The following is a 15,019-nucleotide window of genomic DNA, read 5'->3' as shown; positions in this document are numbered from 1 at the left end:
TATATGTTAACGTATTTGAAAATTTAAACCAAATTTTGGATTTAAGGTTGTTTGCTGCTACCATTGTGGGCATGTTTGTCCTTTGGCAAGACACTAAGCTGCAATTGTCCCAACCCAATGGTAAAAATAGTTGAATTTATTGGTCCAGTATTACATCAAAAATGTATCATGATAATGCTGTTATATCATGCAGAAAATCTCTTTATATAACTTCAATGCAAAATAAAAGGCACAAAATTGGCTGAATTTTGAAAAATTCCATAGCATATTACTGTCTATTACATTTTAATTTTAACATTTAAATTTATATGTTATAAAAAAAGATTTTTTCATTAGAATTTAATACACAAGGGATTAAATTCTTGTTATTTCTTATACTTATATAGCATGGAAAATGAATTTGACATAAAATTGCACATATAGGTATTACTTTGGAAACTGCATTTATTTTTCACTTTATAATATACTGTGTACATGGGTGGAGAACGGCCGCACGGATATATTTAAATATTATAATTCTGTTTTGTTTTTCTTCTTTTTCTTAGACTTGTTTTTGTCGTTTTTCTTTTTTTCATCTTTCTTTTTGCTTCCTTTTTTTATGGGTGAACTGAAATATGTATTTTTTAAAAATAGGTTTTATTAAGTGTTTTTTGAAGTTAGGTTTATTAAATTGAGTTATTCTGCATGGGTGAGATCCTACAGTGAGAACCAGGGATTAAGACCACAGTAACCTATCACCACCAACACATTGGCAATAATATATTATATTTCCAGGTGTTCCAGCACATTAACCATATATAATGCCAACCTATACCAATGCATGTAAATGGTGTAACAGCTAGAGATTGGACCTTTCATATTGTACAATGCTAGTACAAGGTACCATGTGTGCATTGCAAACAAATATAAAATTTAGGGCACATTTTAATAACAGGTAAGTACCACCTCTGGTCCAGTGTTTATTTAACGTTTTTATATGAAATTCTTTTAGTTCACTGATAAGGAGATACATTTATAACAAATATTAAAATAAAATTTGTTATAATTTAGGAAAATATAAATAATACACTATGTATACTTAAAATGCGTTTTATAATAGAATTTATTAAGTAGACACTTTACTTTAAATGTTGTTTAATTTACCCTCTTACATAAGTTCTAAATCTTACCATATATATAGTAGGATGGGGGAAGATGGGACACTTTTTCATTCTGTTTTCTCCTACATTTTGGTAGTAAACAAAGAACACTCAAAGAATTATAAAACCTTGTCCTCGCGACTTTCATAGACTGTTGTTAATTGTTTAAAACACGATCAGGATATTTATATATTTTGTGCTAAAGGTGTCCCATCTTCCCCCACCCCACTATATTCCAGTATTGCTAAAAGTTCTATCAGTGTAGATTTAAAATTTGGTTGCCCAAGCTTTGCTATCAATTAGAAAAAAATGGGTTGTACAGCAAAAATATTAAACAAAAATTAGATAACTTGAAACTTTTATTTCTTACCCTTTGCCGGGATAATCTTTTCCTTCAATTGTAACTGTTTCACATCGTTCTTGTTCTATTAAAAAGTCTCGAATTTCATAAGCATAAGATCCATCATTCAGTTTGAATAGAACTCTGTTAGCACTGATCACGAATCTAACAAATTATATAAGAGTAATTAAATAGTTACCTAGTAGACAATACACACATTCTATATTATGTATATATGTGAATTTGATTTTTTATTTGGTTGGTTACAAAAAATATATTTTCAATGTACATTTACTCCATTATATAATATAAGTTGATAATGTTCGTGGCATGTTATGACATAAATGGCTAATACTTTTCTCTTTGCTGGTTTATTAACTTAATTTAATTGTTTTTTTTTGTTATCGCAATCGAAAAACAAATGTAATTTTGTATGTATATCTATATTATGTATAAAAAAATCTGTAATGACCTCGTCACTTCAATGTTAGCATTAAATAACATAGACTGCCATAGCTTAGTGATATCTTCTGTTTCTGCTTCATCTGGATTGCCCGACACAGTTACGAACATCATTAAAGTTTTGTGACGTTTTGACATTTTCACAATCCCTTCTGGATCATCGGGAGATATCTGAATGAAGAAATGTAACTTATATATTCTCGCATGTAGGGCAACGACAGTTAAATGAATGTAACTTATTTGATTCTCGCGTGTAGGGCAACGACAGTTAAATGAATGTAACTTATATATTCTCGCATGTAGGGCAACGACAGTTAAATGAATGTAACTTATTTGATTCTCGCGTGTAGGGCAAAAAGGCGTTATTATATAGCATGGGTGATATGTTTCATACACCTAAACCGTAGCCCTGGACTCCCATAAGACCTTGTTACTTGTGTAAAACATACTTGGGAAATATGGGGTTTGGATGCTAACTGTATCCATCATACCCTACTATATCCAGATTATACCTTTGTCATATCAATTGGTTCACTTTTTCTAAGATGTTCGGGTAAATCCCCTTCATCGATATCACCTTCCTCCTATAAAATATATATAACTATAAATCAATATTATATTGAAAATTATTGTTCAATTCCAAACACAATGTATGAATCTAACTTCCTAATTCTCACATGGTGGGGCAAGACAATCGTTATAACACGGTGTTCTGTTTCATACACCTCATGCCCACTTATTTACCATAAGTAGCTTTAAGGGTGATTTATTTATAACTTTGCTCTAAACATTGATCATTATAACACATGTGTTATGTTTCATACACCTTATGTCCTTTAAGTTACAAAGTATGTAACTTTGTATGTGTTGGGTCTTATGGCAGCATTAAACCTTGAACCTAGTATCCTCTGGTCACTAAACATTCTTACCGTCCATTCCTCTTCCAACTTATAGATATCCGCGTCCGTAAAATCTCGTGGATCTTTTTTCTTGCTTGTAACGAGTAAGCAATTACAAATAATACAAAACAATAAAAAAGAAATACGCAATTTCATAATATACAGTCAGTTCAGAATTATGGTACCTGAAATACATAACATAACTAACTAAACGCGTACCCAGGATGCGTAACTTAAGCATTAAAAAAATGCAGCGGGAAAAGTCGCATACCTCAACGTAAAGACACCTAAGCAGAAACTACGGTATACGATATGACGCAGCATAACATTACCTACAGACATGTAAACGTTCGTCAGCAAAAAAAGCGTTTACGAACTTTACGATGTTTCATAAATCCATATACCGCTAATTCCAAACGGCCAACTTAAATGAAATCAAACGTACAAAGTTTGGTTTAAAACAAGATTTTTACATTTTATGCCTTAGGTGTTTGAACATTTTAAAATGTAGGTCATCGACACGTCAGAACGTCTTTTTGAAAGATTTTCAGTTAAAGATTATATGGGCGAACAGAAAAATACATATCATTCGTGCTTGACACAAAAACAGTCTTTAAATTTTCGTTTTGACATTCGGTTTCCTTTATTAAATTTGGAGTATTGTTCATGTTTACAGTTCATATTACAACACAACGTATCAGAAAAGAACAGCAATAGAACAGTGCTATGACAAACTGTATTTCATTTTGAATCTTAAACTGCCGTAGCAGTATGTATAAATAAGCTTAGCGCTCCAGTTTATATTTGGTTTATGTTTAAACAGATATAGTTTCTGTTTTTTGTCTTGTTTAATTTATCCAAAATGCGGGTACTTCCCCCAACGGGAATTTGTTTTGTTTTCTTTAGCAGTAATTTTAATGGAAACGAAAAGACATTCAGAGCGCTGTAAACAAGTCAGTTATCTGCGATTCTGCGGTACTTTATAAGCAACATGAACTTTAGCAGGTAAGGTGGTGTTTGTAATAAGTTATCAGTTCAATATATAATTTTGTGTTTTACCTGTTTTCAGATTTATTTCACGTGTAAGTGCTGCACGGAAAGAATCGCCTATAAGGTCAGTCGTTATACAGTAATTGTCACTTAAAGCTAACGTTGATACATTCACCTCAAACAGTAGTTTTTATATCTATTATATACAAACAAAAGTCACAACCTTGCTAACCAGTGGTCACTAATGGGTTGTTCAACAATAAATAGGCTAATACACTGTGACTGTCACATACAAATAGAGAACATTTTTACTGTTGCCAATTTTTCCAATTTACATTGAACACTGGGTTAGAGCAACATATTTGAACAGTTTCCATTAGGTGTCTTGCCAAGGATGCACATGTAACACGCTCCCCAAACCTAAAACTAATAAACTGTGGGCTAGAGACAGTTAATAATAAATAAAATAAATTACGAATATCACCACAGAGAAACCACTCGAATAAAGCTACAGAACCCAGAAGTTATATCTTTAGCTGGTGGATATCCCAATCCTGCCATGTTTCCATTTCAATCAGCCGAGATTAAAACTAGAGACGGGTTGAAAGTTCAGTTTAACGAAGAGGACATGAAAACTGCATTACAGTATTCTGCTTCGCAAGGGTAAGTTAAAAATTAAACTACTATATGGGCCTTTTATTTATATATTGCAATAATGTTTTATTTCTGGGGGAAAGGGGGAAATTTATACATTTATTTGTAAAAAAGGGCTTACTACTTTTGAAACATCTTTAAAAAGTGTTATTTTTATTTTTTTTTTAGAATTTCTTTCATATTATTAATTTTTTTGTGGTAATAGAGCACCAGACCTATTAAAATGGGTAAAGAAGTTACATGTAAAGTATCACAATCCTCCAATAATGAAGAAGGAAGAAAACGAAGGTTTTGCAGCTTGTGTTTCATGTGGAAGTCAAGATGGTTTGATCAAAGTGTTTGAAATGTTGGTCAATCCTGGGGATAATGTATTACTTGATGATCCTTGCTATTCAGGAACCTTAGCTATGGTGATTAAAATATAAAACTTTTATTTTATATGGAGGCCTTACAGTGCGGCAATCTGTATTCTCACTTATACAAAATAGAAAAAAATACCACTTTTTTATACTTACATGTACTATAGTAGGGTGGGGTAATATGGGACATGTTTTTATTCTCTTTTCTCGTTCCAATTTGGTGGTAAACAAAAAAAAATTACAGAATTAAATAACTGCATTGTCAGTCAAAAAGTGTTGTTAATTGTTTAAAACACGATCAAGAAAAATGCAATTAAGTTGCTAATATTGTCCCATCTTACCCCACAATACTTTAAAATACAACTTATTATCATAAAATAGGTAAAACCAATGGATTGCAACCTCATACCAGTTACTACTGACCATCATGGTTTACAACCCAACAGTTTGTTGTCAGTTCTTGAGAAATGGAAACCTGAGAGCTCCCATGATCCCAAATCCGACATACCCCGGGTACTTTACACAATTCCTAACTGTGGGAATCCTACTGGGGCAACGCAGACTTTGGAGAGAAAAAAAGAGATTTACGCTGTGAGTACAAAATACATGTTTTTTTGGCTGGGATAACATTGATACATAAAAGAATGTTTGTGTATTTTGTATCATATGTTCACACACCCGATACCCACTGTTTATGTTGCTATACAAATATACAAATGTTAAGTGATATTTTAGAATTCTATATATATATATGATTTCTTTTGTGTAATGGACTATATTATTCTAGCCTTAGGTGTCAGGTAATAGACAAACTCTGGTCTAAATATCATGCCCATGTCGTACAGCACTACATGATCTCACCCTAAAAAAGAATAGTTTTGGACTTAAGTTTATATTTTTCAGATTAGTTTATTTACAAAAAATTGTTTGGTTAAAAGAATTACACTGGCTTATCAAATATATACATTGGATTTTTAATATGTATTTTATGTAATGAAACCAATATTTACAGATTGCACAGAAATATGACTTGGTTATAGTAGAAGACGACCCCTACTACTTCCTGCAGTTTAATGTAAGCGGGATAAGCTGTTATGTAATACGCTGTTATGTATGAGGATACGGTTTTATAATTCTCCGAATGTTCCTTGTTTACTACCAAATGAGACGAAAAAAGTATGAAAAGGTGTCCCATCTTCCCCCATTCTTCTATATATTATGTTATAATATTAATGTGACTAATGTCTGTGTTTTGTTATTATTTGTTAACAGACTCCATCTCCATCTTACCAAGCAATAGATGTGGATGGGAGAGTTATAAGATGTGACTCTATGTCAAAGGTGAATGAATATTGCTATGTTAGTAGGAGTTTGGGGTATCGGGAAGTAATTATATGGTAATTTCTACAACACATTAATATATGTAGATACAGTTTAGGAAATCTTAAACTGAATTGTTTTAATTTTTACAAAAAAAAACGGTTTGAACATTATCTGTAATAACCCAGCATAAGTGGTGAATGGGGAAACTTTAACCTGAATTCCAGGTTCGCTGGCGTGCAATGCCACTACAAAAATAATTTCCCAATAACCAAAACTGATTCTTTTCTTTTCCAATTTTTACCGTGGTAAACTGTTTTCTTTTTTATGAAAAAAATTACTATTTTTTATTATTAGGTAATGTCATCTGGTTTACGCATTGGTTGGATATCAGGTGCTTACCCATTTATACAAAGGTTGATATTACACCAGCAAGCTTCTATATTACATACAAGCACCTTTGTACAGGTATACTCACATGAGGTCTCTTTGTTGTTTTAATAATATGATCTTTGCAATGGTTTTCATCTTTAGTTATAATACAAGTGCTTAATCACTGAGCCATACTAAGATAACTGTGCTAATGGTTAAATCTATTTTTGTACTTATATAGAAAATAGTGTAAACTGTAGTTTTTGGTATGAATTTGTTATTTGCCCAACATTTTACACTCTGCGTAATATTTGGGTTACAAAATATTTGTACCCATTTTTTAAAATATATTTCCATTTTTAGATGACGATCAGTCGATTATTAGACCAGTGGGGATTGGAAGGATTTGAAAATCACACAAAAAATGTTCAGAAATTTTACAAAGAACGAAGAGATGCAATGATTAAATATGCAACAAAATGGCTGACTGGTAAAACAATAGTAGTGTGTGCTAGCATACTTTTTTACAAAAACATCACAAAAATAATTAGTATTTAATTACCCACTTAGTCAAAAATGCAGTAACTCGTAAGTGGGCACAAGGTGTATGAAACGAAACACCCGTGTTATAACCACACGAAAATAAACAAGTTACTTTCATTCATATAATGAAACCAAATCTTATATTAATTCTTGTGTTCCAATTAAGTTACTTTACTTTAAGGCTTAGCGGAATGGAACGAACCAGAAGGAGGAATGTTTCTTTGGATTAAACTTATTGGTGTGGATGACACGACATTACTTATCAAGAAAAAAGCTCTGGAGAAAAAAGTCCTGCTGTTACCTGGATCTGCATTCAGTGTAGTGGAAGGAACAAGCTCCTCATTCTGTAGAGTTTCATATTCGTTTGCAACAGATGAAGAAATGGATGAAGTAAGTCGATTGTTTGTTTGTTCTATTGTTGTTAAATCTACAGTTGTACAAGTGTAGTAAAATGTAGGGTGACATTGCTAAAATGCAGTTAAACTCAAAGAGATTAGACATATGGAACCTTATTGGTTAATGTGGTAAATCCAAATTTATATTCTTGAATGGATAACACTGGTTTTGTAGGTGTTTTAAAGAATACAGTTTTTTTTGTAAAATTAGTTTACATATAAATTGTCTGATATTTATTTTACATCTATTGTATGAAATATATATCAAATCAGTTTCTGAAATGTACACAAAATTAAAAGTGTGTGGCTAAATTCTGCTACTATTGCCGGTATGTCTTTGGGTAAGACATTCAACGGTAATTGCTGTAACCCAGCGGTCACACAGTACATAGTATATTGTTACCATTTAAAATATACTGTCTTTTGCAATGCTTGGCTATAAATATCACTAGAACTTTCTGTATTTTGATTCTCTGACACTAACTGTAGCTTAAAACAATAATCAGATGTTCTTTTATGCATAACATGTAAGTGTATAAAATCTAAGCAATTTACAAAGTGCTAAATAGACAATTACATCAACAACAATATGTTCATTCATTTAAAAATAAATGAAAAACACATATTTTTTAACCAATTATATTTTAAAAACCAATTCATTAAATCTAACACAAATTTGATGGTTAAACAAACAAATCAGTATGACAACTTATATATATTGCACACAGCTCTACAACTCGTTATAGGATGCATGGGCTGAAAAATTAACTATCTAGGGTTGAGTAGTCATATTATAACAGACGGAATAATCTGTTTATCATATAGGCGCCAAACATGGGGTGACAGGGAGTTTTTTGCACTGCATTAATCAGTAAACATTACAAACAAAAACTGTTTTGCATGAATGTGCATTTACCTATCCCTGCCTCCCCTTCATTTAAAAGGTTTGGCACCTATGCTTTTTAGTTTTTATAATATATAGTAGGGTGGGGAAAGATATGACACCTTAACACATAATATCCAAATATTCTGATGATGTTTAAACAATTAACAACGGTCTACTAGAGTCATTTTAGTGTTCTTTGTCTGGTGCCTAATGGGACAAGAAAATAGAATAAAATGGTGTCCCATCTTTCCCCAACCTACTTTATGAGCGCATGAGTGGTGCAAGCTATTTACACAGTAGTATGTGGAGCAATTAGCCAATTACACAGTGACAAATATATTATGTTAATATACATTTAAACCAGTGCTTTCCAACCTTAACTCCTACACCATGTAAGAAGTTAGGACTAAATTACAATGTGTGTAAGCTTAATTTCTGGCTTACAGTTTTTTATTAAAAATTTGTTTAAGTTAACTCCCAAAAAATTATTTTGTAATTTTCCGTTTTGAAAAGCCTCATAGTTTAAATTTGAATATAAAGTGCAGTATTAGACAGATGTCTCATAACTCCATTGGTTGTCCACACCCCCACTAATAGTTGCAAGCAGCGGTGTGACCACGTTTCTTACTTCACTGGTTTGAGGTTCAAGAAAATGCTCTGATTCTTGCGGGTAAAATGTCACGGCTTTTTCAGTATAACATTCCTTTAAGGTTTTCTTCTTAAGTTTTGTAGCAGAATCCCCGGTATTATGTGCGCAAGGTTCTTCGTTAAGCTGTAATGGCGTTGGTATACTTGGTTCTTCATTTGGTGTGTGAACGTGTACAGTTACTTGGGTAATGGATGGACCATCATCTAAATTATCATCTGTAACAACAAAATCATTTCACCAGTCGTTCTCAATACTTTTCGTAGTAAAGTCTTTGGAAAATGACTCATAGTAAAGGAGACAGTAAAGTGCAAGAAAATATTTTATGGTTACCAAGTCACTTTGCAAATTGCAATGTCCATTGAAAATTAAAGCAACACACAGTTTAAGCCTTGTGTTATACAATGGGTATTGGAGGGTGGTAAAATACATTTACTTTTATTTGCATAGAAACGAGTTGTTTAGTCTTTCCAATATTTTGAATAAATTGACTACTGCTAAAATTCTTCGCAAAAACTACTGGTGCCAAAAGTTTTCAAGAAATTCACTACTGATAGGCATACGACATAGAGTAACGCGATACTCATTCTTCAATCTGCCACATACTGGTCCACAGGAAATATTGTGCATGAAACATGTTGTAACTATAAGCCTTACCAGACTCCCTGCTTTCAGTATCACTTGAATTTTGTTGTTGCATCCATCTTTTTAAAGTAAAGACAGATCCCACAGATGAAGCAAGTGTATGACTGCGTTGAACCATGCTCGAACTTAGTTTTTCAATGTTAATGTTGATATCCTGGCAAGGAATATATACTTCAAGCTCTATTTTGGTGTTGTATGTTTTTTGTTACTTTAAGAGGATTTTCAGGAAAACTGTTTAGAAATTTGAAACTTTCATGTTTATTTGATATTTTTGGCTGTTTATTAAAAACAAATTTATGCTTCATATAGGTTCTATGTCATTTATTTGAAATGGGATTTTCTTATGAGCCCTTTTAGCTTGTCACTTTAATATACAACATAGACAACACTTGGTATAATTACCTGCATTGTGGGGATACTAGGCATTGATATAGTTGGCATAGAAATTGTAGGCATAGATATACTTGGTAGTTGTACACTGCTTGGCATTTCAATGTGAAGTCTCTCCCTGTATATTACAACATGTTAAACATTGCCATAACAATTGGATAACTGCGGAAGTGAATCTAATTTGCATACTAAACTTCCTAATTTCTTCTGCTATGTTGCGGCATTGCATAAATAGAATTCAGCAAAGTTATTGCAATAACATCTCATACACTAGTGCTGCTTCAAACTCCTTGGCTAGCAATGTTATTTCAATGGTGAAGGGTCAATTCCAGCCTAAATTTAAAGTAATATGTCACTTTTGGTGGTAATGGAAAACTTTGGCCCTAAAGATCAACTGTCTTGCACTTTTGCCCAAAGACCTCACCCATATAGAATAAAGTGTGCCGAATTTTGATGGCAATTTTGATAAGCTGTGATTGAAAAAGAGTTCCACACCACAAAAGAATCTCAATTTCCAATTGGTCGATTACCTCAAGTTTGCAGCATACTCCCACATATTAACAGAGAATTCAGAATGCCGAGCGTCATAAAGAGTTTTCTTAACAGAGTGAGCACCTTTGACAACAGTATCCAAAAACATCTGCTGGCATGTGAAGTCATACCGGCCATAATGCCTGGAAAAAAAATGCCATTGTTAAACCGCAAAGTTCGCATAAAAGCTTTTAACAGGGTTTATTAAGTTATAGGAATTTTATCAACACTTGCAGTAAAGATATCTATCTGTTTCACACATACACCAGAAAGGCTCTACTACTTTTTGTTTATAGTTATACAACTTGTTTTTGGCAATTTGCGTTATCCATTTATCAAACACATCAGAAATTCTCTGACAGCTTAACTAAGCACACCAGCTTAAAATAACTGCAGTCTTTTACTTTAAAGTGTTAAAGCTGATTTAGTTTTAAGTTTCCCTAAATTTTAAGACCAGAATTATGAAAAAAAGCAAAAAACGGAAATAAAATGATTTCCTACTTGTTTGCATTGAGTGATGCAAGAGACTCATCCAAGTTTTTGGAACGGGATCTGATTGGAGGATTCTGTTTCTCTTCTTCTTCCTGAGCTTGCAACATCTTTCGATATTGTCTCTTTATCTCCAAATGCTCGCATATATACCTGTAATGTGGGTTGTCAGTATTATGGGGTCATTTCAATGCCATTTCTAAGGTGGTTTAATAATCTACAGCATATGGTAAAATCCATATTGAATGACGGGGCAATAGCAGTCGTTATAACACCAGTGTTTTGTTTCATACACCTCGTGCCTGTTCACAAGTTGTTACTCATCATGTGTGTAACTTTGTGGATGATTATTTTTCTCGATGGCTAGAATTTAGACAACTCTGGGAAAAATCTTCAATCTTTGCAATATCTTTTAACAAAATGGTAATATTACTGTAACCTTATACTTACATGCACATATTAACAGAGTTGAGAACAATAGCAACCATAAAAGCAACACAAGCTACCACTATATACACAATGGTGCTGGTTGGGCTTAGTATTACAGCAAGTGCAATGGTTTGGTTCGCAGAACTCACTGTGTTGTTAGCAAAGCACCTGAAGTGACAAAAATTTTTTAATTACTAATTAGTTTAGTTGAAATAGTAGCCTATAAAATTGGGATAATTGAACAACTCTGAACCAAATTTGGGGTCTTATATTCATGGTGTGCTGAGCAGGACCTCAATCAGTATATACAATAGTGTAATATTAAATTATATAATTGATTTAAAAAAGGAATAAATATATATACATATATATATATATATATATTCGCTCCACCCCCTTTTTAATAAAGGCCTCTAACTCTATTAGTAGTATTATACATTCTTGTTCTGTTATTTTTATGTGTAACCATTATATTAATAACATATTACTGTGTGACTGTGAAACAGGTGCATTTTAGATATTTAAATACATAGTGGTGTAGGCATGAAAACTCACTCAAATAGAAACTTACTTAAAAATTCCAGTCTTTGAAAGTCGAACAGATTTAACTGTCAAAATATCACCAAATTCTGACAGGCTGTAACTCTTTTGCTGTTCTTTGTTAAAAGCAATTGTCTCCAAAGATATTAATTCATGCTTTGGGGTAAACCACTTCACTTCACTCCGTGGGGCACCTATTGTGGTACAGATAAGATTTACATCTTTGTATTCGTAAGCTGTGACATTTTCTTTCTGTGCGAAACTTGTGTTTTGACATTGCAAATTTTCAAGAGAAATATTCTGAAGCTCACTGCTTTGTAAAGACTGCGGAATTTTGCATATGATGGATAGAGTAGTGTTAGGTGTTAAGATTTTAGCTAGTTTATGCTGTAAGCAATCACACGACCATGGGTTTCCATTTAATGATAAATTTCCTTGTTTCTTCTGACCTTGTAATGAAAGGAAAGATTGAGCAACTTTAATTGGAAGATGTTGTAGAAAATTGCTTGCTAAATTTAAGTTGTTAAGTTGCCAGAGATGAGCGAATGCATTTCCATCTAGTTTAATGAGCCTATTGTTTGAAAGGTTGATTTCTCTCAGTTTAAAGTAGCATCTGTCCACAAAGCTATCATGTCTAATGATTGAGATGTTATTATTTTGAAGTAACAACACTTGCAAATGAAGCAGGCTCGTCAGCAGGCCATGTCTCGTCGGAATTGACATTAAATGATTGTTGCTAAGGTCTAAAAGTATAAGATTTGGAGGTAGAAATGCACACTCGTTTAAGAAGCAACATGTTTTGCAGCTTTCCAATGCATTCACAGACGATACATTGCGTAAGTGCATCTGTTGTATTGTAGAAGAAAGACTGAAATCTGAATCCATTAAATTTATTGGATTGTCTGATACGTCCAGTATTTCAAGTTGGGGTAAACGCTGTATGTTTTCAATAGCACCAATTCTATTTTGTTGGAGAAATAGCGCTTTCACATTAGAAAATAAATTGTTGTGATAAAGTTTGACTTCAGAAATCTCATTTTTTGATAGGTCTACTATATCAAGATGGTTCATATGATACGAATTGTTTCTTTTTGGGATAACTAAATTAGAAATCCTGTTTTCCGAGAAATTTAGTCTGTTTAAAGCAGTCAAACTTGCAAGGAATTGGAATGGTAGTTCTTCAAAGTGAGATTCATGTATTGAAATTGCTCTCACTTTGTGGAACATAGCTTGGGGTGCAAGCTGAAACGAAACATTGTAGCAGCGAATTTCTATGTTGCTGTAAATGGCCATTTCTGCAGAGTTTAAAACCAGTTCTGTAGAACATTGTGAACCACTTGACAAGTTGTGTTGTGTTATCCATCCATTACAAATTACACTGCTGACATTGCCTTGTTTGTTGCACTGACATAACTCAAGACATCCTTTAACATTCACCACAACGCACACAATAGTTGTGATGGACAACCACAGCCACATTTTTAGAATTCTACATTTATTCAACTTTTACAATTCCACCCAACATTCTATACACACTTGATCTAATTTGAATAAAATAGGCTAAACAGCGATAGAAGATAGACATACAATGTGAAAATACATAAAATTTAATAAATCAAGTTATGTGTCAAGGCAAAATAGCAGTATTCCCTTAACATAGCACCACTATATTTGTAAAATATCATATACTTCATGAAAACTAACATTACGCTTACCAACTTTATTTTTAAATCCTTATTTGACATTATATATAGTGTGGCAAAGATAATCTAGTATTTAAGGGAACAGTTTCATAATCACCATTGTGTTAGCTCAGGAAATCCGGGAGATATAACCGCAAATTAAAACCACGTACGTGACAACATTTCTAGTTAAAACCACGCGACCTTTTCTTAAAAAAAACATGCCTGCTACAATATAATCATATAAACCACCATTAAAACATTAACTTTTACGCTAAACATTCGTCTTTGACCTGTTTACTGCGTTTCCCTTTGTCATGCTGATACTGCTACCTGCAGTACAATATGTAGGTAACTTTCAACTGTCCTTGTGTGGTGTAGTTTACGTTTTCCCATAATCGTATGGTGGCGCAGTAAATAAAAGAAGTCTATCGGAAAAATCAACTAAAACGTAGCTTTATCCCTTTATCTAACATTAAAATAACTCCTATATTTTCTATAAATACAAATAAAAGTGTCATTCAATTAATAGTATTGAAAGTTTAAAATCTCGTTTAATAACGTCACAACGACACTTCAAATAGTAGAAAATCGTTACCGTCGCGCATGTAGTGCGAATATTTGCTTGTGTGAATTGTTTACCCTTTTTATATAAATTACAGCTGCTGCATCTTTGTAAACGTTTTTTTCTGTTTAAACAGGCTTGTCGCCGATTGGCTGAACTTCTTCAGGAAGAACGTAGTTGAAAAGGATGAAAACGATCATCTGCTGCTTGGATTACACTTTTTTACCATTGTACATGGTGGTTGCGTACTGTAGCGTCTATTGCTGTTAATCATGGTGTGTTTGAGATTTGTAGATGCTTGATAAAGTGTTAGTACTGTCAAAGCATATATACTTAGTATATATGCTTTGGTACTGTGCTGTCTCTATTATATCAGGTGAAACGTTGTACACGCACTGTCAAGAACGAATGCTTTTAAGTTTTAAACCATAAACATATGGTAGGCGGCTAAAACTGTTTTGGCCAAAAAGTGGATTAAGCGTTGGATTGAGTAAGCGTCATAACAATAATTTAAATCTATTTTACTCTAGTTTGTAATAAAGTACTGTATTGTTTTTGAACGTGGTACTAGTACCCATTACTTATAAACTGTGTTTTTGCAAGTAGAATCTTTGTTTAAAATCGATGAAATAAATCAGTTGCACGTTATATAAGTGAATTAAAGGGATAAGTATATCAACAGTTTTATACTTAAGTTTTATTGGGGAGCGCTACTGGCTGTTTGCTTGTCGGTGAAAGTTATT

At 32.8% G+C, this 15,019-nt stretch overlaps 3 protein-coding genes across 5 annotated transcripts; 1 reads left to right on the top strand and 2 right to left on the bottom strand.

Annotated features, from left to right (window-relative positions):
- Positions 1-121: 121 nt before the first annotated feature.
- LOC149724761 (LRP chaperone MESD-like) lies at positions 122-3,060 on the bottom strand. 3 transcript variants are annotated; one of them, XM_089892119.1, is made up of 5 exons: positions 2,871-3,058; positions 2,454-2,525; positions 1,952-2,112; positions 1,510-1,644; positions 122-607 (listed from the first exon to the last, which is right to left on the bottom strand). In XM_089892119.1, exons 1-5 carry the CDS (start codon positions 2,994-2,996, stop codon positions 511-513), a joined length of 591 nt encoding a protein of 196 aa, XP_089748245.1. In that variant the 5' UTR covers positions 2,997-3,058; the 3' UTR covers positions 122-510. The 3 variants fall into 3 exon arrangements, with proteins under 3 accessions (XP_089748245.1, XP_089748246.1, XP_089748247.1); XM_089892120.1 differs by having other exon boundaries at positions 548-1,222; positions 2,871-3,060; XM_089892121.1 differs by lacking the exon at positions 122-607 and adding an exon at positions 1,269-1,290 and having other exon boundaries at positions 2,871-3,059.
- A 593-nt stretch (positions 3,061-3,653) lies between these two features.
- Positions 3,654-14,929, top strand: LOC149724759 (kynurenine/alpha-aminoadipate aminotransferase, mitochondrial-like). Its single transcript, XM_089892080.1, has 11 exons — positions 3,654-3,845; positions 3,910-3,954; positions 4,320-4,493; positions 4,690-4,894; positions 5,225-5,434; positions 5,856-5,918; positions 6,116-6,184; positions 6,521-6,631; positions 6,899-7,025; positions 7,260-7,468; positions 14,413-14,929. Exons 1-11 carry the CDS (start codon positions 3,832-3,834, stop codon positions 14,455-14,457), a joined length of 1,272 nt encoding a protein of 423 aa, XP_089748206.1. The 5' UTR covers positions 3,654-3,831; the 3' UTR covers positions 14,458-14,929.
- LOC149724760 (uncharacterized) lies at positions 7,983-14,038 on the bottom strand. The gene is made up of 7 exons (XM_089892044.1): positions 12,061-14,038; positions 11,511-11,657; positions 11,073-11,213; positions 10,571-10,714; positions 10,053-10,158; positions 9,663-9,804; positions 7,983-9,223 (listed from the first exon to the last, which is right to left on the bottom strand). The coding sequence occupies exons 1-7, from the start codon at positions 13,506-13,508 to the stop codon at positions 8,907-8,909; spliced, it is 2,445 nt and encodes an 814-aa protein (XP_089748170.1). The 5' UTR covers positions 13,509-14,038; the 3' UTR covers positions 7,983-8,906.
- Positions 14,930-15,019: the final 90 nt, after the last annotated feature.

Source organism: Ciona robusta, chromosome 14, assembly GCF_009617815.1.
Source record: "Ciona robusta chromosome 14, ASM961781v2".
NCBI classification, from domain to species: Eukaryota; Metazoa; Chordata; class Ascidiacea; order Phlebobranchia; family Cionidae; genus Ciona; species Ciona robusta.
The sequence above is the reverse complement of the archived record's forward strand: the minus strand, read 5'-3'. Positions and strand labels throughout refer to the sequence as shown.

What these genes read in the sequence shown, in the direction of transcription:
- LOC149724760 (XM_089892044.1), bottom strand. Translation starts at nt 13,508, where the DNA reads ATGTGGCTGTGGTTGTCCATCACAACTATTGTGTGCGTTGTGGTGAAT. An exon ending in TCAAAGACTGGAATTTTTAA is followed by an intron (nt 11,658 to 12,060) that starts GTAAGTTTCTAT and finishes TTGTCACTTCAG; the next exon opens with GTGCTTTGCTAACAACACAG. An exon ending in GAGTATGCTGCAAACTTGAG is followed by an intron (nt 10,159 to 10,570) that starts GTAATCGACCAA and finishes TGTAATATACAG; the next exon opens with GGAGAGACTTCACATTGAAA.
- LOC149724761 (XM_089892119.1), bottom strand. Translation starts at nt 2,996, where the DNA reads ATGAAATTGCGTATTTCTTTTTTATTGTTTTGTATTATTTGTAATTGC. An exon ending in AGTTGGAAGAGGAATGGACG is followed by an intron (nt 2,526 to 2,870) that starts GTAAGAATGTTT and finishes TATATTTTATAG; the next exon opens with GAGGAAGGTGATATCGATGA. An exon ending in AAAGATTATCCCGGCAAAGG is followed by an intron (nt 608 to 1,509) that starts GTAAGAAATAAA and finishes TACATATTTCAG; the next exon opens with TTCACCCATAAAAAAAGGAA.
- LOC149724759 (XM_089892080.1), top strand. An exon ending in ATTCAGGAACCTTAGCTATG is followed by an intron (nt 4,895 to 5,224) that starts GTGATTAAAATA and finishes ATCATAAAATAG; the next exon opens with GTAAAACCAATGGATTGCAA. An exon ending in CAGATGAAGAAATGGATGAA is followed by an intron (nt 7,469 to 14,412) that starts GTAAGTCGATTG and finishes CTGTTTAAACAG; the next exon opens with GCTTGTCGCCGATTGGCTGA.